Genomic DNA, 22,008 nt, shown 5'->3' with positions numbered 1-22,008 from the left:
GTGCCGGTGGAGCGGCAGGGTCACGGAGCCCGTTGGAGGGCTGGTGCGGGCGGTGTCCTCCCTGCCTAGTTGTGAGTCCTCTGAGCGCCGGCCCGCCAATCCCCGGCTCTGCCCATGGCTGGGCCTCGGGCTAGGGAGGGGGACGCCTGAGTTCACCCCCCCCCCCCAGTCAGGCCGGGGGCGGGGGGTGGGGATGGGCTGGGGAGGGGCTGCGAGGCAGGACTGGCTGCGCCCGGCTGTGCCAACATAAACACCTCCGCGGGAGGTAAGACACCTCCAGGAATTGTTTGCCGCCCATTGTCCGCTCCCCACCTCTCCTCCTCCCGAGGGATGGGAGGGGGCGGGGGGAGAGTGTCCGCTCCTGGCCCCAGCTTCCACGCTGACCTCACAAAACGGAGGGGCCTGACTCAACCTCCCCGCCCCCCTCCCGGCGCCCCCAGCCCGGCCCGCGGGGGATTATCGCCACGTGCCCTGGGAGCCGCCGGGCCCTGCCCACGGGCTAAAGCCAGGCGGATTACTGGCCGCCTGCGTCAAAAAGCCTAATTTAATTATACTTCTGGACGGACCCACATTTCTGCCCCGGGGGAGCACTCCCCCCGCCCCCGCCCCGGACCCGGCCTTGGCAGGCGCTAACAGGGGGGAGGCTCAGGCTAATCCCCTCGCCGGGGGTGGGGAGGGGGGCAGTGCTGTGGTGATATTTCCCCCGCAGTGTTCTCAGGGTCACCAAGTCTTCCTGGATGGCCCGGATGACGCGCTCCCTCTAGACTGTGAGTTCGTTATGGACAGGGATTGTCACTCCTTATGGTTGTAGTGTACTTTCCCAGGCGCTTAGTACAGTGCTCTGCACACAATCAGTGCTTAATAAATACGATTGGATGAATGAATGATGAGTCTTGAGCTCCCCGGGAGGGATGGGCCTGATTCAGATAGGCCAGGCCCCTCTGGACTGTAGGCTCAATGTGGGCAGAGACTGTGTCTGTTTATTGTTCTATTGGACTCTCCCAAACACTGAGTACAGTGTTCCGCACCCAGTAAACACTCAGTAAATACCGTTGAATGAATGAATGAAAAGGTTGGCCCAGCAGGGCACTTTGGTTAGCTTCCCCATCGTGGCATGCCCATCGCTCTCTATTATGCGTGGGGGATGCCACAGATGTTTGAAATCTATGGATAAGTCAAACGATCTGATTTAGGCCCAGAATTTCAACTCTTATCCTCCCTAACTATTACCAAGAAACCCCATTATTCAGTCAATCAACCCATGAAATTTACTGAACACTTACTATGTGCAGCGCACTGTACACTTGGGAGAGTACAATACAACAGAATTACTGGAAACATTCCCTGCCTATAACGAGCTTACAGTCTAGATGATACATTAATATATGACTGGAGGGCTGTCTTCACCGGGCAGGGGTGACCCTGGGTGGGAAGAAGGAGTAGGAAGACAAAAAGCTGGAGCAGTGTGGGCCAGTGGAAAGACCTTGAGCCTGAGAGTCACCAGACCTGGGTCCTAATCCTCCCCATCACTTGCCTGCTCTGTGACCTTGGGCAAGTCACATCACTTCTCTGGACTTCAGTTTCCTCAACTATAAAATAGGGATTCGATACTTGTTCTCCCTTCTACTCAGACTGTGAGCCCATTGTGGGATGGGGACATTGACCAAACCTGATTATCTTGTACCTACCCCAATGCTTAGTACAGTGTCTGGAAGATAATGTTTAAGAAATACCACATTATAGATTTGTAAAGCTAGAAGGGACCTGAAGAGATGATCCTTTTCCAGATTGGAAGCCTTCTAAATCATTAAGGACAGACTGTGGGGAAGCTGCATGGCCTTGTGGAAAAAGCTTGAGTCTGGGAGCCATGGAACCTGGGTTCTAATCCCCGCTCTGCCACATGCCTGTTTGTGATCCTGAGCAATTTACTTTACTTTTCTGTGCCTTTGTTCCTTTATCTGCAAAATGGGGGTTCAATACTTATTCTCCCTCTTAGAGTGTGAGCTCCATGTGGGTCTTGATTATCTTGTAGCTCCCCCAGCACTTATTATACTAGTAATAGTAATGGTTAAATGCTTACTCTGTGCCAAGCACAAGTACAGTGCTTGGCACAGAGTAAGCACTTACCAAATGTAAAAATTACTTGTGGGTTTTCCCTTGGGGATAAGAGGACACCAAGGGAAATTTGGGAATGAAACCAGCTGCTTATTTACCAGGGATACAGGAGTTGGAAATGTTGGCTGAATCAACCAATCAATTGACTTGTGGCATTTTTTAAGCAATTTGTGCAAGGAGTACAATATGGTTGGTAGACCTGGTCCCTGCCTTCAGGATTCCACTAGATGTAAACTCGCAGAGAAGAGAAATTGCCTCCCAACTCTATTGTATTGTTCTCTCCCAGGTGCTTAATACAGGGTTCTACACACAGTAAGCACTTGACAAGTAGAGGGATGTTATAGACTAAAATGACTTTTTCCCAGGCCTGCCACTGTTAAACACCATTGACCCGTATAGTGTGTACAGCACTTGCGTTATTCTAAAGCACTTTTACATCCTCACAGCATCTCTGGGCGGTGAGGAGAGGCAGGATTTCATTGATTTTAGAGGAGGAAAAGGAGACTCAGAGCAACTTGCCCAAGGTGACCCAGCAGGCCAAGGGAGGAGCCGGATCTCCAATCAGATTTATAGGACTTAGGCTCAACCGGGATTCCAAGTGCACACTGCTCACCCTTCCTCCACCTTGGGTAATAATAACAATAATAATAATAATAATAATAATAATAATAATAATAATAATAATGATGGCACTTGTTAAGTGCTTACTATGCGCCAAGCACTGTTCTAAGCACTAGGGTAGATGCAAATTAATCAGGTTGGACACAGTCCCTGTTCCACGTGGGGCTCACATTCTTAATACCCATTTTACAGATGAGGTAACTGAGGTACAGAGAACTGAAGTGATTTACCCAAGTCACACAGTAGACATGTGGTGGAACCAGGATTAGAACCCAGTTCCTTCTGACTTCCAGCCCATGCTTTATCTACTAAGCAAATCATCATCAATCATATTTATTGAGCGCTTACTATGTGCAGAGCACTGTACTAAGCGCTTATGCTAAGCGCAAATGGCTCACTCAATTGTGATTGTCTACAAAAGCAAGCCAGTTCTACATTTTCCTTCGTCGGGGTCGGGTGGGACAGGGATAGTACTGGAAATGGAAATTCACAGATGATCTACATGGTCTCTGCTTCCACCTAACTGCTTATCCTAGTAGCCAATAGAACAAGGGAAAGGGGAGCAGAGATGCAGGGAGGTGAAGTGACTGGCCTGAGACTGGCCTGAGACACATAGCAGAGTTCTCAGCGGAGCTGAAACAACAGTTAAGTCTCCAAGGAAGCAGCATGGCCTAGTGGCTAGAGCATGGGCCTGGGAGTCAGAAGGTCATGGGTTCTAATCCCAGCTCCACCATTTGTCTTCTTTGTGGCCTTGGGCAAGTCACTTAACTTCTCTGTCCTCAGTTACCTCATCTGTAAAATGGGGATTGAGACGGTGAGCCCCATGTGAAACAGGGACGGTGTCCAACCTGATTAGCCTCTATCTACCCCTGTGTTTAGAACAGCGCTTAACACATCGTAAATACTTAACAAATACCATCATTATTATTATCCTCCTCCCCCAGGCACCTGTCCACCCCCGCCCCTAGGGCCCCAAGGCATCCAACAGACCATTAGGGGAGGGTGGGGCCTGCAGGCAGGGACCTCGAAGGTCGACCAGACAGCTGGGGCCAGAGGCTCCCTGACCTCAGGCTGGAAAAGTACAGGTGTTTGTTATTCTTCCTCAGGCACTTTGCGGCCTAAAAATACATTTCCTGCCGGCACAGAGAAGATACAGCTTCAGGCTGGGGTCCAGGCCCAGAGCTGTTGATTGGGAAGCCTCTGGGGCCCAGATTCCGGCAACAGGGGCCATGCCAGCAGTCAGCGGCTGGGTTTGCCAACAGTCATGGGCCGGGCAGATTGGGGGTGGTGTCAGTGGAGCCTGGACAATCAGCAACCAGGACATGGGGTTGCGGCCTGCCCCATCCCTAGGAGACGACTATGCTGGGGTCTGACGTGGCTTTGGGGGGGGGGGGGGGGGGTGAGAGGTGGGCAGGAGGGAGGTGTTGGCTACCGTCCTGTGCAGAGACAGCACCCTGCTCCTGGCTCCCTTCGGAGTATCCTCCTATCTCCCTAGGCCGGCACTGGGCCGCTTTGCCGAACCACTGAGGTCAAAGGGGACTGGTGATCCGCTCCTCCACAGCACCAGTCACAGTCATTCTCAACGGGCCATTATCAACAGATCGATCAATCGATTACTATGTGCAGAGTACTGTACTAAGTGCTTGGGAGAGTGCAGTATACCAGAGTTGGTAGACACATTTCCTGTCCACAAGGAGCTCACGGTCAAAAGGAAGTAGAGGAGCAGCGTGGCTCAGTGGAAAGAGCACAGGCTTTGGAGTCAGAGGTCATGGGTTCAAATCCCGACTCCACCACTTAGCTGTGTGACTTTGGGCAAGTCACTTCACTTCTCTGAGCCTCAGTTACCTCATCTGTAAAATGGGGACTAAGAATGTGAGCCCCATGTGGGACAACCTGATCACCTTGTAACCCCTCCCAGCACTTAGAACAGTGCTTTGCACATAGTAAGCGCTTAATAAATGTTATTGTTATTATTAAAAGGAAGAGACAGACATAAATAAATTGTGGATATGGAAATAAGTATTGTGGGGCTAAGGAAAGAGTGACTAAAGGGAGCAAACTGGAGAGACGCAGAAGGGAGTGGGAAAAAAGGAAATAAGGGCTTAGTCACGGAATGCCTCTTGGAGAACATGTGCCTTTAATAAGGATTTGAAGTTGGGGAAAGTAACTGTCTGTTGGAAATGAAGAGGGAGGGTGTGCCAGGCCAGAGGCAAGACGTGGGTGAAGGGTTGGTGATGACATGGACCAGATAGAGGTCATCATCGCCATCATCATTTCTATCCATATCCTCCCCCCCCTTTTATAAATTGTATTTGTTAAGTGCTTACTATGTCAGGCACATATGGTTGAACACAGTCCTTGTCCCACATGGGGCTCACAGATTTAATCACCAGTTTACAGATGAGGTAACCGAGTCCCAGAGAAGTTCACACAGCCAACAAGTAGCAGAACCAGGATTAGAAACCAGGCCCTTGTTACACTCAGGTCCGTACTCTATCCACTGGACCACAATGCTTTTCTTCCCTTTTTCCTCCTTCTGCTCCTCCTTCTCATCATTACCATGATCGTCTTCTTCATCCTCATTCTCTTCTTCTTCCCTCTTCTCTTTCTTTTCCTCCTTGTCCTTCTCCCACCACCTGTTCGACATTTTTACTCTTGTTGCCCCCGCCTCCCTCTCCAGCCAAGGGTACAGCTCTCTGAGGCAGTGCCCACTTTTCTGAAGGGGCGGCTTGGTGGTCTTGGCCCTCTGGGGCTCTGGGTCAATGTTGAGGGGGGATGACACGGCAGTGGAGTCCCGGTCTGAAGTGCCTGGGGCCGTCTGCCATTTTAGGTGACCAGTGACCGGCGGTTCTGGAAGGTTTGTGGAGAGCTTGGATTCACAGCCCTTGGCCTTGAGAATGAATGGACCGATGGCTGTGTGTAGCCCCTGACAACTTGAGTCGCCTCACAACGGGGCTTCGAGGCTGCACCATCTCCCCTCACAGTTGGCACAGCCATGCCAAAGCCGAGTCCCCTCCGAGTGGTCTCTCCTCCCCACTATCCCCCACTCCAGCCAGCCTTCAGTGCCGTCAGATGTTGGTGGCGAGGGAGGGGAAGGCGGCCGAGGTGGGGCGAGCAGCGGGAGGTGGGGAGTGGTGTGGGGGCGGGGGGGAATTGGTGGCCGGGAGGAAAGGAGAAATAATAGTAATAATAACTGTGGCATTTGCTAAGTGCTTACTGTGTGCCAGGAGCTGTACTAAGAGCTGGGGTGGATACAAGCAAATGGGGTGGGACACAGTCGCTGTCCCACAGAGGGCTCGCAGTCTCAATCCCCATTTTACAGATGAGGTAACTGAGACACAGAGAAATGAACTGACTTCCCCAAGCAGCAGACAAGCAGCAGAACCAGGATTAGAACCCATGATCTTCTGACTTCCAGGCCTGTGTTCTATCCACTATGCCATGCTACTTCTCTAATAGTTGAGGGCTGTAGGGAGCTGGGGTGGGGAGTGTGTGGAGTGGGAGGGTGGAATGTGACGAGCAAGGAGAGAGGCGGGTGGGGAGGCTGGAGGAGGGTGAAGTGAGCACGTGGGGGAGCGGCACATGGAGGGGAGGAGGAGGGCGGGGGTGGAACGGTGCTCCCTTGGTTAGAAGAAAACCACAAATGAAGGTGGAGTTTTCTCGCCTGGGTAACTTGTAGGCTTTTAAACCGTAAACTGGACCTAGACTTTGCCCCGAGCCGCGCTCGAGGCTGCGAGGGCTCATGGGTCAGGAGAACGCGGGGGGAGCGGGGAATCGCGTGGTGTGGGAGAGAGTGCAGGCCGCGTGCGAGCGGTGAACGTCAGCCAGTCGGGGTAGCGGGAACGCGTTCGTGACCCGGAAAGGAGGAAATTAGACTCGGCCCAACGAAAATCGGACTGCAACCAAAGGAAGTAGTTGATAAAAAGAGAAAAAATCTGGGGCCCTGCCCCAGGCCCTGACTTCTGTAACTGAACCACCAGGCTGGGGCTGGGGAAACTGAGTCATATGTCCTGAATGGGAGTTGGGGGGAGGATTGAGATGACGGCCAGGGTTCAGTTAACAGTAAATTTCTTCATTTGGATTGTCCAAAGCTTTGATCAACAACAATAGTAACAACAATGATAACTATGATGATGTCGATTATAACAATAACAATATTGATTGTCATTAACTCCGTGCCAAGCCCTGGGGAGAGTTAAGATAATCAATTCGAACGCACCCCCTTTCCCTCCGGATTCACAGAGAGGGCAAGTGCCTTGCCCAAAGTCGCCCAGCATGCCAGGAGCAGAGCCGGGACGAGGTCCCAACTTTCAGGCCTCCAACAAGGACACGTTGCCCTGGTCGCTGATTCTGGTGCCTGGGAGGCCCTGTGGCGCGTCTGATCCCGGGAGCCCCTGCTGATTGACCCCCGTAAGCCTCCAGAGGTCATTTCGTCCATCCTTCAGTCTTTGGACCTGAAGGTCCCTCACTCTCAGCAGAAAGAGGTCAGTCTTGTCCTCTCTCTAGTCCTGGCTCCGCTGTCCCCGGGCAGACTGAATCGGGGCTAAGAGGCGTCGCCCCCACCTCTCGGAGAGCAGAGAGCCGAAGAGGCGTCCAAGCCGCAGGTGCTGAAACTTGGGTCCTTTTTACCCGACACTAACACCGCTGGCACTCGAGCTGCAAACAGGTCAGGCTTCGTGGCCTTCATCCCCTTCCCTTCCCCTCCCCGGCCCCAGTCGCCATCATCATCTTCATCATCGTCATCAGCAGCAGCATCATCATCACTACTGGATGCTTACTGAGTGCAAGCACTCTACTGAGTTCTTGGGAGTGTACAACAGAAGATGTGATCCCGTCCCTCGAGAAATTTACAGTCTAATGGGGAAGACGGGCAGACACGGGCTGTATATGCAAGGTGAAAACAAGAAAATATTGACACAAGTGGTGACAGAAAAGAAAAACCCAAATGATCAGGGAAGGCCTCTTGAAGGCCTTTGGAAGGGAAGGCCTAGGAGACTTTGGAAGGAAGACAACGTGGTTTAACGGATTGAATTCGCGGGGAGCTCCAGGCAGGGAGGAGGGGGAGAGTCGAGAGGGGTTTGGAAGGCGGTTTGTGGGGAGTGGATGTGGTGGAAGAGGAGTAGGAAGACCATTCCAGGAGGGGGAAAGGTGTGAGCCCAAGCTCGGAAGGGCGGTCCGAGGACACTCCAGGCCGGGTGAGGGCTTCCGCCTCGTCACCGCTCCGACGTCCCCGGGCCACGCGGGCCGATGGGCGACCGGGCCAGATGGCAGGGAGGAGGCAGCCGGCCCCTCCCCTCCTCGTGAATATGTACTCTCTGGAACGCTTCGCCGGCTGCGCTTGGGGTCCCTTCGAGGAAATTATCCTTCGCAGCGGTATCGAAAGGACGGGAACCCAGGGGAGAGGAAAGAAAGAGAGGAGAAGGAGAAGCAGGAGGAAGAGGAGGAAGAGGAGAGGGTGGAAGACGAAGGAAAAGGAATCAGGGGAGGAGGAAGAGCAGGAGGGGGAAGAGGAAAAGAAAGAGTAGGAACAAGGAATAAGAAGGAAGGGGGAAGAGGGGAGGAGGAGGAAAAGAAGGAAGAGAGGGAGCAGGGGAGGAGGGGAAAAGAGAAGGAAGGAGGACGAGGAAAAGGAAGGGAAGGGGCTGAGGAAGAAGAGGAAAGAGAAGGAAAAGAAGGGGGAGACTGAGCAGGGAAGGAGGAGGAAGTGGGAGGAAGAGAAGAAGGAAGAGAAGGAAGAGGAAAAGAAGGAGGAGGAGACGGGGTACGAAGCACTGGTGCAGAGAGTGAGTGAGCCCGATTGGTCCTGTTTGTGATGGCTGGCGTCTGGTGCTGGGTCGCCGCCTCGGTGTGGGCGCTGACCGCTGCGGTAAGTCCCCGGGCCGTGGCTCCGGCCACTCCGGTGGCCAGGGTGACTCTCCTTAGGCTGTCGCGCAGTCAGGACGGGCCGGTATGGCGCTGGGCGAGGCTGGGTCCTTACACCCACCAGAGGCTTTCCAAATCTGCAACTGAGATTTTATTTCGCTTTTCCGAAGAGAAGCGGGGGCCAGGGGCTACCGATAGCAGAGGTGCCGGGAGGCGGGGGGTAAGAGGGGCAGCGAGCACATGGCCGGGGGGTTGGGAGGGGCGGGAAAGCACTTTGGGCGGGTCGCGACCGAGAGAACAGGGGGAACGGGGGCGTCTCCGCTCCCCTGTGTTTCTCTGCCAGGTCGCCCAAGACCTCGTGGAGGGGAGAAGGAGAAGGGAGGGGAGGGGAATCCTTCTGGGGCTGAGGACGCAACCCAATTTGAGATCCCAAAACTCGCCCACCCCCACTGCCTTCCTGTCACTGCCCTTCAACCGCCGAAGTGCCCAAGTCCCTCGCTGTGGCCCCGAAGCCAGGCCCTTCCCAGGACGGCCTAGACTATAGATCAGGCTCGAGGGGCCTGCTGGTCTGGAGAGTGTGTGTGTGTGGGGGGGCGTTTCTGGAGGAAGGTGGGGGCGGTTTTTGAAGGGTGATTTCTGAGGGAAGGTGGGGGCGGTTTGGGGAGGGAGATGGGGAGGGTTTTGGAGGGAGATGGGGCGGTTTAAGGAGGCGGTGGGGGTAGTTTCTGAAGGAAGATGGAGGCGGTTTCTGGAGGGAGGAAGGGGCGGTTTCTCAGGGGAGGAGGGGGCGGTTTTTGGAGGGAGGTGGAGGTGCTTTCTGAAGAGAGATGAGGGAGGTTTCTGGAGGGAGGTGGGGGCGGCTCTTGGCGAGAGGTAGGGGAGGTTCCTGAAGGGAGGGATGTGCGGAGCCGCCGGGCGCAGTCCCTGCTCTTGCCATCCCAAAGTCCGAGATCAGGTTCCTGCTTTGCCTCTGACTATTCATCTCCTGGGGGGACGGGGCAGGGGCGGACTACAGCCACCTGTCAGCGATTTCCTCTGTTTTCCTCCTCGGAGAACCGAGGCCAGGACACAGAGTTCCCTCTGCCTACCCCCTGCGCCCGAGATGGTCACCCCGAGGCAAACAGCCAATCAGGGTGCCGGGGTCCAGCCCCTCAGACCTGAACCAGGCCCTGGGAAGCTCGGATACGGAGCAGACGCGACCCCGCCCTTAGGGTGCCCCAGCCTATCAATCAATTAATTAATTAATCACTTTTTTATTCGTTGAGCGCTTACTGTGTGCAGAGTACTGTACTAAGTCTTGGGGAGAGTACAATAGAACAATATAGCAGTCACATTCTCTGCCCACAAACAGCTTACAGTTTATAAGGCAAGACAGTCATTAATATAAATAATAATGATAATAATAATGGTATTTGTTAAGCGCTTACTACGTGCCAAGCATTGTTCTAAACGCTGGGTGGATACAAGGTAACCTGTTACCTTGTATCCACCCAGCGTTTAGAACAATGCTTGGCACGTAGTAAGCGCTTAACAAATACCATTGTCCCACGTGGGGCTCACAATTTTAACAGTTACCACTCACAGTCTTTAATCCCCGTTTTACAGATGAGGTAACTGAGGCACAGAGAAGTTAAGTGGCTTGCCCAACAGCAGATAAGTGGCGGAGCCGGGATTAATTAGAATCCACATCCTCTGACTCCCAAGCCGGTGCTCCTTCTACTAAGCCACGCTGCCTCTCCAAAACTGACAGATATGGACATGAGGATAGTCAAGTTGAGGCCCCGAGAGAACAGGAGAGGAGAGAGGAGACGACCAAGAGGGGAAGGGTCTGGAATGATGCTTGGTCTGGAGGGAGACGGGAGTCCGGTCCGGGACAAGGGGTCGGCGCTGTTCCTCCTCGGGCCCGGGCCCCAACACCCCCCGCCCCTGGGCAGCGCAGAGAGCTAAGGCGGCGTCCAAGCCGCAGGTGCTGAAACCCGGCTCGGTCCGACCACCGGGTGGTGTCTTCGCCCGCATCAACGCCACTTTCAGGGCCCGTTCGCGGGAGGGAGGATGCGGCTTGGAGCCGAGTTGGCTCGGAGGGAAAGGGGCGGCGTTAGAAGAAGAGGAGCGGGGGAGGAAGGAACATTCCAGGTGTAGGTGCGGGGGCGTTAAATGTCTCGGGACGGGGTGTGTTGAGAGAAGGAAAGAAAGAAGAGACCAGAGGGCATGAGGTTGCGGGGGGCCTGGCCCTGGGGACTAGGAGGGAACGGGCTTGGGGCCTGGAGTGGGCGGGAATATTGCAACGCAGTACAGCCCCGCTCCCCACGTAGACAAACAGGGAAGATAGATAATAATAATGTTGGTATTTGTTAAGCACTTACTATGTGCCAAGCACGGTTCTAACAGCTGAGGTAGGTACAAGGTAATCAGGTTGTCCCACGTGGGGCTCACATTCTTAATCCTCATTTTACAGATGAGGGAAGTGAGGCCCAGAGAAGTGAAGTGACTTGCCCAAAGTCACACAGCTGACAATTGGCGGAGCCGGGATTAGAACCTATGACCTCTAACTCCCAAGCCCCGGCTCTTTCCACTGAGCCGGGGAGGGAGGCCCTGGAGCAGGGTTCGGAGTCGGGGGAGAGACCCGGCCGACTAGGAGGGTCTGCACGGCCTCAATTCTCTGGATAATTCCGGCCCACACCATCCCTCTTGCCGGGCAGCCTTCTGCCGACGGGTGTCGCCGAGTCCTCCAGAGAGGCCGAGCCACAGCAGAGTCCCTGGGGTGTCTTGAACCCGAGCCACCCTCCTCCTTTCCGGACAGGTCGCCGGCCTCGTGCACCCGGAATGCGACTTCCTCGCCGAGCTGAAAAGGGGCGAGCGTGCATGTCTGGAGGCTCCCGGGGAGCTGGAGAACGGCAGCGTCGGTAGGGGGCGGTATTGAGCTGGAGAAGGGGGCAACATGCCCCCTTCTTCCCCCTGGCAGCCGGGACACCTGGATTCTAGTCCCAGCTCTGCCACTGAGCTACTGGGATCTGGTGGAGCTAAGATCGGGGGTGGGAGAAGGGGAGAGAAGGGGAGGGAAGGAAAGGGCAAAGGGGGAGGGGGTGGAGGGGCTCATCAGGAAAGGGGACCAGGGATCGGGGTTGGGGGGGAGGGGGGAGGGCGCAGTTCAGGGAAGGGGAGGGAGGGGGGATGCCCAGCAGGGAGGGAGGGGAGGAGGAAGAGACGAGAAAGACACGGGGCCCACCCCGCCCCGCTTTGCAGGGGACGATGGAGACGAGTCCTGTAGAAACTGGGGATAATAATAATAATAATGATGGTATTTGTTAAGCGCTATGTGCAAAGCACGGTCGCGATCTTTCCGCCTGAGTGCCCTAGGGGGTGCTGGGCTGTGGGCGCGGGAGACCTCTCACCCTCCGGCCGGGGGTGGAGTGGTCAGCCCCGGGGAAACCTCCTACTTGCCCTCAGGGCGCTCGCCTCCGTGGTCAAATCAATCGATCAATCGCATTTATTGAGCGCTTACCTTGTGCAGAGCACTGTTCTAAGCGCTTGTCGAATCCTTTCCGACTCCAAACCCCCGCCCCCCAGACCTCCAGACCCCCAACCCCCACCCCACGTCTGTGTTTCCCGCCCCCCGAGGCTGCCCGACGGCGTGGGACCGTCTGCTGTGCTGGCCGGCCGCGAGGCCCGGGGACACGGTCACCTTGTGGTGCCCTGATTTCTTCCTCCACTTCAGCGCGGAGCTGGGTGAGGGGGCTGGGTAGGGGGACCAGAGGGCGGGGAGAGAGGGTGGGCATCAGCGTTAGGGTACTTCTCCCACACGGAGGGGACTGGGTCGGCGCGATTCATACCTAGACGCAGCCCAGCCGGGCAGCACCACGGAAGATGGGGAGCGATTCACACGGCCTTGGAAGGCGGGGAGAGGTCGGGGGGTGGGCAGAAGGGTAGAGGCCTATCGGTGGGAGTCGTGGGTCCGGGGTAGGGGTGGGGGCGTAGGCCGGACTGACGCCACTTCGCCTTCTTCACTATGGGTCGCAGGCGTCCGTGGGGATGGGGAGTGGGTGGGTGTCGATTTCCACCATTCATCATTACCCCCCACCCCGCCCCTTAAACGTAGCAGGATTTGGGGTGGGGGTCCAGAGAGTGGGAGCCGGGCGAGCCCAGAATTGCCGTCCCTCTGTTCCCACCCGGGTGAGGGTCCCCCGCTGGAGCTGGAGGAGGCAGAGGTATTGGATGGTCCGTCCCTGACCACGCTGGCGGGTGTCCGGAAGGGTGACAATCACGGGGGTCCCGCGGGCTCGTTGGGGACAGAATCCCAGGTAGGCAGGGTGAGAGGGTGACCGGGGCACGGGGCGTGGGGTTGAGTGGCAACGTCGCCCTGGGCTGGACTATCGTGGGGGGCTTCTATTCCCGCAGGGTCAGTGGGAAGAAATTGTACGGAGAGGGGCTGGGCTGAGCCCTTCCCGCCCTACGCTGTTGCCTGCCCCGTGGACCTGGAGGCCCCTATTGGAGATGCAAGTAGCCCCCGGCGAGACGAGGGGTCGGACAGGACTGCCCCCTCCCTATCCCTGCGCTGACCGCGGCCCCCTGGCCCAGGCGAGGGACTGTCGGGACGGACGAGGGCCCGATGGGAGGAGGGGGGCAGAATCCGCCTCTCCCCCTTCCTGGCCTCGCCCCCTCCTCCACCCGCCATGGGAGTAGCCCCCGCCGCCTTCAATTGGGACAGCTCTCCTTCGGCTCCCCAAACCGTCCTCTCATCCGCCACCTCACCCTATCCCATCGGACCGAAGAGGAAACTGAGGCTCAGATAGGTTCGGTGACTTATCTGAAGCCACACAGCGAGTGAACTATCCTGGCTGGGGAGGGGGCGAGACCACCCTCTCTCCCCGGCCTTCCTTGCCCGGGGGAAGCGGGGCGGGAGGGAAGGGGACCTGGTTCTGGGCTGAGCCTATAATGGGTTACCTCTCCCCTGGACAGCGGGCTTACTTCTCCACGGTCAAGACCATCTACACGGTGGGCTACAGTGTGTCCGTCACCTCCCTGACCGTCGCCATCGGGGTCCTGGCGGCTTTCCGGTGTGTCCCGCCCCCAGAAAGCCAGCCAAGCCTCGGCCTATCCCAAATCTTGAGCTCAAGCGTCATGTCCCCACCCTGACTGCGTGTGTGCGTGTGTGTGTGTGTGTGTGTGTGTGTGATTGATTGATTGATTGAGTGGGGATATGAGCCATTACCCGGAAAACTGGGTCCTCACCCGGTCACTCACTGGATAATTCCAGTCAGGACAGAGAACCCTCTGTCCCGTCCCCCATGGAGTCCGAGACCCCGGTTTTCGGGATGATGGCCTGACCCCCTCCCGCCCCTCCAGCCTTTCATTCATTCATTCGTATATATTAAGTGCTTTCTGCGTGCAGGGCACTGTACTAAGCGCTTGGATAGTACAATTCAGCAATAAAGAAAGATAATCCCTGCCCAAAGCAGGCTTACGGTCTAGGAGGGGAGACAGACATAAAAGTAAACAGGCATCAATATAAATAAACATAATTATATATATATATATATATATATACATATATACATATATGTAAGTGTTGTGGGGCAGGGAGGGGGGTAGAGCAAAGAGAGGGAGTCGAGGCGATGGGGAGGGTAGGGGGAGCTGAGGAAAAGGGGTCTTAGTTTGGGAAGGCCTCTTAGAGGAGGTGAGCCTTCAGTAGGGCTCTGAAGGGCGGAAGAGTGATTTTTGGCCGATTTAAGGAGGGAGAGCATTCCAGGTCAGAGGTAGGACGTGGGCCAGGGGTCGACGGCGGGACAGGCGAGAACGAGGCCCAGAGAGAAGGCCCAGCCTGACCCGCCCCCGCCCCTCCCCCCGCCAGGAGGCTCCGCTGCCCCAGAAACTTCATCCACATTCAGCTGTTCCTCACCTTCATCCTGAAGGCCGCCGCCGTCTTCTGCAAGGACGCCGTCCTCTTCCAACAGGAAGACGTGGACCACTGCAACTTCTCTACGGTCAGTCCCGCGCGGGGACGGGGGCGGGCGCGGGGGGCAGAAGCAGCAGACCCCCCCTGCCCTCCCCAAATCCGTCAGCCGGCCCCGCATGCAGGCCTGGGACAGCCCCTTTCAACGGTCTGGGGTGGGGGCAGGAGAGGACCCCGGATAATTGATACCCACAGGTAACCGTTTAAACCAAAATGTTCAAACTCCCCACCCCCTACTCGCCCCCCAATTCTCCTCGTTGGAGGGGCTGTAGAGCAGAGAAATAGCCAGCAGCGCAAGGAGGAAGGTAATGGAAGGAGAATCCAAAGCAGGGCCCTTCACGGATAATCCACCACACGGGTCATCTGTGCCTAGACAACTCACATCCTGTAGAACCCAGACAACAGTCCCCCGCCACGGATTATCTGTGGGAAGCAGTATGGCATAGTGGACAGCGCACGGGCCTGGGAGTCAGAAGGTCATGGGTTCTAATCCCGGATCCGCTGTTTGTCTGCTGTGACCTCAGGAAAGTCACTTCACTTCTCTGTTCCTCAGTTGCCTCATCCATAAAATGGGGAATGAGACTGTGAGCCCCACAGGGGACAGGGCCTGTGTCCAACCTGATTGGTTCGTACCCACCCCAGAGCTTAGTACAGTGTCTGGCACATAGTAAGCGCTTAACAAACACCACTATTATTATTATTATGCACCCCGCAGAAACCCCAGGCGGTTTTCACTCCGGATAATCCAAAACGGACCCCCCCCACCTCCCCGTGGATAAAGCACCTCCCCACTCCGGTAACCCATATGCTTTCCCTGGAAAGGGAAGGAGTGTCTCCCACCCTGCCCGGAAGCTTCATCCTGTCCTCTGTTCTCTGTCCCCTCGCGGAGGTGGGATGCAAAGTGACCGTAACGCTGGGCCACTACTTCACGATGACCAATTTCACCTGGCTCCTGGCCGAAGCCTTGTACCTCAGCTGCCTCCTGGTGTCGTCCTTTCCCAACGGTCCACGGCGCTATCTGTGGCGGCTGGGCCTCTTCGGCTGGGGTGAGGGTCGGGGGTGGGGTGCAGGGACAGACTGGGGGGGCGGTTCCCCCTTGCCCTGCGGATGGGGGGCGGGAACAACACTGGTCAGGCAATGTGATGGGCTGGGCCCCGTCTCTCACACCCCTCCCCCATTCTTGCCTGCCCTCGGGATTATAAAAACTCATTTGGTCCAACCCCCTGCCACCAGCCTGCTGGTCCATCCCCCGCCCCCGCCACGGAAGCCCCTCTCAGCCATGCTATTCAGATAGTTGGGAAGCTACATGGTGTAGTGGAAAGAGCACGGCCCTGGGAGTCAGAGGATGTGTTTGGGTTCTAATACAGGCTCTACCACTTGCCTGTTATGTGACCTTGAGCAAGTCACTTCACTTTTCTGTGGCTCGGTTACCTCATCTGTAAAATGGTGACTAAGACTATGAGCGCCATGTGGGACAGAGACTGTGTCCAACCTGATTACCTTGTATCTATCCCAGAGCTTAGAACAGTGCGTCACATATAGTATGCACTTAACAAATACCACAATTGTTATTATTATTAATTTTTCAACTTCTCCTCCACTCACCCCCAGACTTTTGTCCTGGTTGTACCCGCCGCCCTCGGTGTCTCCCCCTTCCCCGCCCAAGTTCTGTTCGGGGCCAGCCAGCCCCCCCTTACTTTGCTGCTCCCCAGGATTTCCAACGGTTTTCATTACCGCGTGGGTGATCTCCAAGCTGTACCTGGAGGATACTGAGTGAGTCGATTTCTATCAGTCAATCAGTGGTATTTATTGAGCGTTTGTTGTGGGCAAAGCGCTGTACTAAGCGACCCATCCGCACCCCGGCCTAAGGTTGGTGTGGATCGCTCTGGGACTCACAGGGGATCAACGCTCTCTTTCTCTTTTACCTTCCTACCCTCTCCCCCTCACGTCCCCCTCCCCCTCCCCCTTCCGATCTTTCCCCTCCTCCCAGCGCCTTTCCTTTGCTCTTCTCTCCCCTCCCCAACCGACACCCAGGGAGAGGGGTGGGGAGCTGGGCGGTATGGATTGTTTCTCTCCAGGTGTTGGGACGTGAACGACAACTCTCCATCGTGGTGGATCATCAAGGGACCCATTGTCTTCTCGGTGGGGGTGGGTATAGGGGGTCCTCCCTCCTCTTTCCTTTCCCCTTGCCCCTCTCTCCTATTCCCCCTCCTGAGGACTTCCCTCCCCGGCAACGATCTAATCCAGGGTGGAGGTCGCGTCCCCTCCCCCGGCCGAAACGTGAGGGTCTCCCCCCTCCCCCAGATCCCGCTCTCACCCGACCCTGTATCGTCCCCATCCTCCTGGGCCCCGCCGGACTCACACCAGCCCTTCCTCCCGCGCCCGGGGTCCAGGTGAACTTCCTGCTTTTCCTAAACATCGTCCGGATCCTCCTGAAAAAACTGGACCCGCGACACAGCAACTTCAACAACTCCAAGAATTACAGGTGCGCGTGACCGCGGGAGAGGCTGTGGGGCCGCCTATGGCTGTGACCGTTATGTGACAGAGTGTGTAGCGGCGTGTGAAACTCTGTACGCCTGTGTGACTGCGTATGAGCCCGTGTGGGAGTGTGATTGCGAAGTTGTGTGTGAGACTGTGTGAGTCCGTGTAGGTGCGAGTGTGTGACTATGAGTGTGACCGTATGTGACTCTGTGTCTCTGGGAATGACTATGTGACTGTGTAGTTGTGCGTGAGTCTGTGTAGGTGTGAATGAGTGACAATAAGTGTGACTACGTGTCCCTCTGTTTAAGTGGATTTCTGTGTGCGTGAGACTGTGTGTGTTTGTCTGACTGTGTGAGTCCGAGTGAGATCCCGAGCCGGTCCTCCGAGACAGGGGCTAAGGGGTGATTGAGGGCGGGCTTCCTGGAAGAGGAGGTGGGGCTGGCGTGTGGCTTGCGGTATTTTACGGTGGTTCACAGGGCTCTATCCTCCCTTTGGCTGGCCTAGACGCCTGTCCCGTTCCACGCTGCTCCTCATCCCGCTCTTCGGGACTCACTACATCGTCTTCAACTTCCTCCCGGACTGGGCCGGCCAGGGCCCGCGGCTCTACCTGGAGCTGTGTGCTGGTTCCTTCCAGGTGACTCTCGCTCCCCCTCGGATAGAGAAGCAGCGTGGTTCAGTGGAAAGAGCACGGGCTTAGGAGTCAGAGGTCATGGGTTCAAATCCCAGCTCCACCGCTTGTCAGCTGTGTGACTTTGGGCAAGTCACTTAACTTCTCTGGGCCTCGGTTACCTCATCTGTAAAATGGGGATTAAGATTGTAAACCCCACATGGTCACCTGATCACCTTGTATCCTCCCCAGCGCTAAGAACAGTGCTTTGCACATAGTAAACGCTTAACAAATACCAAAATTATTATTATTATTATCCCACGGACCCCCGAACCCCCTCCCCCGACACACAAACTTGCCCCAGTCCTACTGTCGGGGCCGGTGTCCCTGGGTTCCAACTGTGGGGACGAAGTCAATAAATCCATCAATCAAGGGTATTTATTGAGCACTGACTGTGTGCAGAGCACTGTACTAAGCTCTCGGGAGAGCACAATACAGCAGAATTAGCAGGCACGTTCCCTGCCCATAAGGAGTTCATGGTCTAGAGCCACGGTGCTTTCTTCTAATCCCGGCTCCGCCACTTGTCTGCTGTGTGACCTTGGGCAAGCCACTTAACTTCTCTATGCCTCAGTTACCTCATCTGTAAAATGTGGATTAAGACTATGAGCCCCTCGTGGGACAACCTGATTACCTTGTATCTACCCAAGCGCTTAGAACAGTGGTTGGTACGTAGTAAGTGCTTAACGAATACCATAATTATTATTTTTCAACGTCCTTCTATGGCTGATGACCACCGGACCATCTTGTGTCCCTTCAGGGTTTCATCGTGGCAGTGCTCTACTGTTTCCTGAACCAAGAGGTGAGACGTCCCCCCCCCACCCATCCTCCAGCCTCGGGGACACCCAGGGGTGTCGGAGGTGGGCGCAGACCACGGCCCCAGCGCCCACCTAGCGGTGCCCCCCCAACTCCAGACCGCTGACGGGCTCAGATTCACTCTCCCCTCCACCGGCTAAGACAACTGGAGGGCCCTCGCCGCTCTTCCCCAGAGACTCAGCGCTTAAACGACCCTTGACAAGTGACAAGCCCCGTGGCTCAGTGGAAAGAGCACGGGATTGGGAGTCAGAGGTCGTGGGTTCTAATCCTAACTCCGCCACTTGTCAGCTGTGTGACATTGGGCAAATCACTTCAGTTCTCTGTGCCTCAGTTCCCTCATCTGTAAAATGGGGATGAAGACTGTGAGCCCCATGTGGGACAACCTGATTACCTTGTATCCCCCCAGTGCGTAGAACAGTGCTTGGCACATAGTAAACGCTTAACAAATGCCATCATCATAATCATCACCCCTTTGCAGCCTCCTCCAAAACTGTCCCGCCGGGAACCCGCAGTCCGGTCTGGGAGCAACATTTTCCTAGTGGATAGAGCACAGGACTGGGAGTTAGAAGGACCTGCGGTATAGTCCCTGCTCCGCCACTTGTCTACTGTGTGATCTTGGACAAGTCACTTGGAAGCAGCGTGGCTCAGTGGAAAGAGCCCGGGCTTTGGAGTCAGAGGCCAGGGGTTCAAATCCCGGCTCCGCCGATTGTCAGCTGTGTGACTTTGGGCAAGTCACTTCACTTATCTGGGCCTCAGTGACCTCATCTGTAAAATGGGGATTAAGAATGTGAGCCCCCCGCCCCCGTGGGACAACCTGATCACCTTGTAACCTCCCCAGAGCTTAGAACAGTGCTTTGCACATAGTAAGCGCTTAATAAATGCTATTATTATTATTATTATTATTATTATTATTATTATTATTATTCTCCATGCCTCAGATTCCTCATCTGTAAAATGGGTATTAAAGCTGTGAGCCCCACGTGGGACAGGGACTGTGTCCAACCTGATTAGTTTATATTTACCCCAGCGCTTAGTACAGTGCCTGGCACAAAGCAAACTCTTAAATTCCAAAATTATTATTGTCATTATTATTATTGTTGTGATTAGGGCGCCACCTGGGGGCCACGGACTCACTGAGTTGGCAGTTCACCGAACTGCGGGCGTGCAGGAGTTAACAATAATAGTAATAATAATCGTAGTATTTGCTTAGCGCTTACTACGTACCAAGCACCGTACTGAGCACTGGGGAAGATATAAGATAATCAGGCCCCACATGGGGTTTTCTATTTAAATAGGAGGAAGTACAGGCATTGAATTCTCATTTTGCAAATGAGGGAACTGAGGGAAAGAGGAGTTACGTGAATTGCCCAAATGTACACAGCAGACAAGTGGTGGGGCTGGGATTAGAATCCAGGTCCTATGACTCCAAGGCCCTTGCTCTCTCCACCAGGCCACACTACTGCTATACCGCAGTAGTACTCACAGTCTTACGAGCGATGAGGGGTTAGTTCGGAGTTCACTGAGAGGATTTTTTTCACAGGAGAAAGGGGAGCTGAGTTTTTGAAGTCTGCAGATCCCAACCCTTTAAAGCCCAGGTCCAAGAGGCACTGTTGCCTATTGGCAAGAGCTCGGGCCTGAGAATCAGAGAACCTGTGTTCTAATTCCCCTTCCCTTTCCCTCTGGACCCTAGCCAACCCCAGCTTTACCCTGGCCAATCTCTCTGACTTCACGTCGTCCTCCTGCTCTTTCCAAGGTGCAAGCGGAACTTGGACGCCTCTGGAGAGGGCACAACTATGGGCCGATGCCTGTGCAGAGGGCCAGGGTCCGGTGGACCTGGCCATCCAGTTCGGGAGCCAAGATGACCACATCAGTGTGCTAGCAGGCCGTCCCTGCTGCTCCTTCCTGCTAGAGACAGCTGCCAACATCATCTCCCTGGACAGAGGAGAAAGTCTACGCCCCACCCCACCCCCAGCCTTTCCCTCCACATCTTTCAGCAGTGAGTACCCCCCTGGACCCACGGTAGACTGGGAGGCCAGGCTCAGTCCCAGCTCTGGCCTGCTGTGTGACCTTTGGCAAGTCACTCTACCTCCCTGGGGCTCTATTTCCTCCTCTGCACAATGAAGAATAAGGTGAACATCTTCATCCAGCTCCGCAGGAATGTTGTGAGGATAAAATAGCATATTGGTGTGAAAGCGGTTGGGAAAAATAAAATGGTAGACAAAGTGAAAGTATGAATTATAATCTTTTGTAAATTTCAGACAGGAATTCTTCATAACTGTGCGCTTTTATTTTTGAAAAGAGATCGTGTTCTGAGCTGAGAGTCCAGAAATTGGGTTTCTATTTCTGTCTCGATGTCTGATTCGCCGTGCAACTCCAGGATTGTTGCTTCCCTTCTGTGGGCCTCGGTCTCCCCTCCTGTAAAGTGCGAGGAATGATGTTTGCCTACTTTGGTGGTGGTGGCAGCCATGGAGGGGATGGGAGGGGAGGCGGAGTGGGTTTCAGAGTGAGTTTGAGAGCAGGTACGGAGGTCCGGAAGAGCCTGGAAACCAAGCCCTAGTGAGGGATCAGCTGGACCAATCTCGGGGTGGCCAAGCGCCTGGACTCCAGACTGAGGTTACCCAAGGCAGAGGAAGTGGCAGGACAGATGGACAGTGGGAAAGAGAATGGGAAAGGAGAATCCATGACCAATCAATCAATCATATTTATTGAGCACTTACTGTGTGCAGAGAACTGTACTAAGCACTTGGGACAGTAAAATATAACAGGGTTGGTAGACACAGTCCTGCCCATGGCGGTCTTGGTCTAGAGAGGGAGACAGACATTAATGTAAATAAGTAAATTATGCCTATGGATACAAGTGTTGTGTGGTTGAGGTGACATTGGCTCAACTTTGGCCCATCCTGCTGCACCAGGCCAGTGCAGGAGGGGAGAGGGCTGGGGGATCTGAGAGGAGAGGAGAGGGTGTGTGTGTGGCTGGGGGTACAGTCTGTTTGTTGGGCTTGAGTATAAGATTGTGTTTCTGAGGGTTTGTTCCTTTATAATTACAGTGTTTGTTAAGAGTTTACTATGTGCCAAGCACTACTCTGAGCGCTGGGGTGGATACATGGTAATCAGGTTGTCCCACAGGAGTCTCACAGTCTTAATCCCTATTTTACAGATAAGGTAACTGAGACCAGAGAAGTGGAGCGACTTGCCCAAGGTAACACAGTAGAAAGTGGAGGAGCTTTCCCCTCTGTCCAGTGGCTCAGATAATAATAATAATAATAATAATAATGGTATTTATTAAGCGCTTACTATGTGCAAAGCACTGTTCTAAGCCCTGGGGAGGTTACAAGGTGATCAATAGCCAGTGCAAGATAATCCCTCAAATGAAAAGATGAGGAGCAGTAATGCCATCACCCCAAGCAAAGGGAGGGGACTGAGGCTCTAGCTTCTCCTCGGGTTGGTAATGGGGTTCTCCGGACTCCAGGACACACCTCAGGATGAAGGCACAGTGTGA

At 55.0% G+C, this 22,008-nt stretch overlaps 1 protein-coding gene across 1 annotated transcript; it reads left to right on the top strand.

Annotated features, from left to right (window-relative positions):
• Positions 1-8,548: 8,548 nt before the first annotated feature.
• On the top strand, positions 8,549-20,700 carry GHRHR (growth hormone releasing hormone receptor). Its single transcript, XM_038755444.1, has 16 exons — positions 8,549-8,818; positions 8,942-9,080; positions 10,533-10,733; positions 11,298-11,311; positions 11,399-11,501; positions 12,217-12,324; positions 12,994-13,091; positions 13,555-13,652; positions 14,447-14,579; positions 15,438-15,594; positions 16,261-16,321; positions 16,627-16,696; positions 16,942-17,033; positions 17,534-17,663; positions 18,454-18,495; positions 20,263-20,700. The coding sequence occupies exons 1-16, from the start codon at positions 8,549-8,551 to the stop codon at positions 20,386-20,388; spliced, it is 1,842 nt and encodes a 613-aa protein (XP_038611372.1). The 3' UTR covers positions 20,389-20,700.
• Positions 20,701-22,008: the final 1,308 nt, after the last annotated feature.

This window comes from Tachyglossus aculeatus, chromosome 13, assembly GCF_015852505.1.
Source record: "Tachyglossus aculeatus isolate mTacAcu1 chromosome 13, mTacAcu1.pri, whole genome shotgun sequence".
In the NCBI taxonomy this organism is placed as follows: Eukaryota; Metazoa; Chordata; class Mammalia; order Monotremata; family Tachyglossidae; genus Tachyglossus; species Tachyglossus aculeatus.
The sequence above is the reverse complement of the archived record's forward strand: the minus strand, read 5'-3'. Positions and strand labels throughout refer to the sequence as shown.

What these genes read in the sequence shown, in the direction of transcription:
- GHRHR (XM_038755444.1), top strand. Translation starts at nt 8,549, where the DNA reads ATGGCTGGCGTCTGGTGCTGGGTCGCCGCCTCGGTGTGGGCGCTGACC. An exon ending in CTGTACCTGGAGGATACTGA is followed by an intron (nt 16,322 to 16,626) that starts GTGAGTCGATTT and finishes GTTTCTCTCCAG; the next exon opens with GTGTTGGGACGTGAACGACA. An exon ending in CCATTGTCTTCTCGGTGGGG is followed by an intron (nt 16,697 to 16,941) that starts GTGGGTATAGGG and finishes CCCGGGGTCCAG; the next exon opens with GTGAACTTCCTGCTTTTCCT.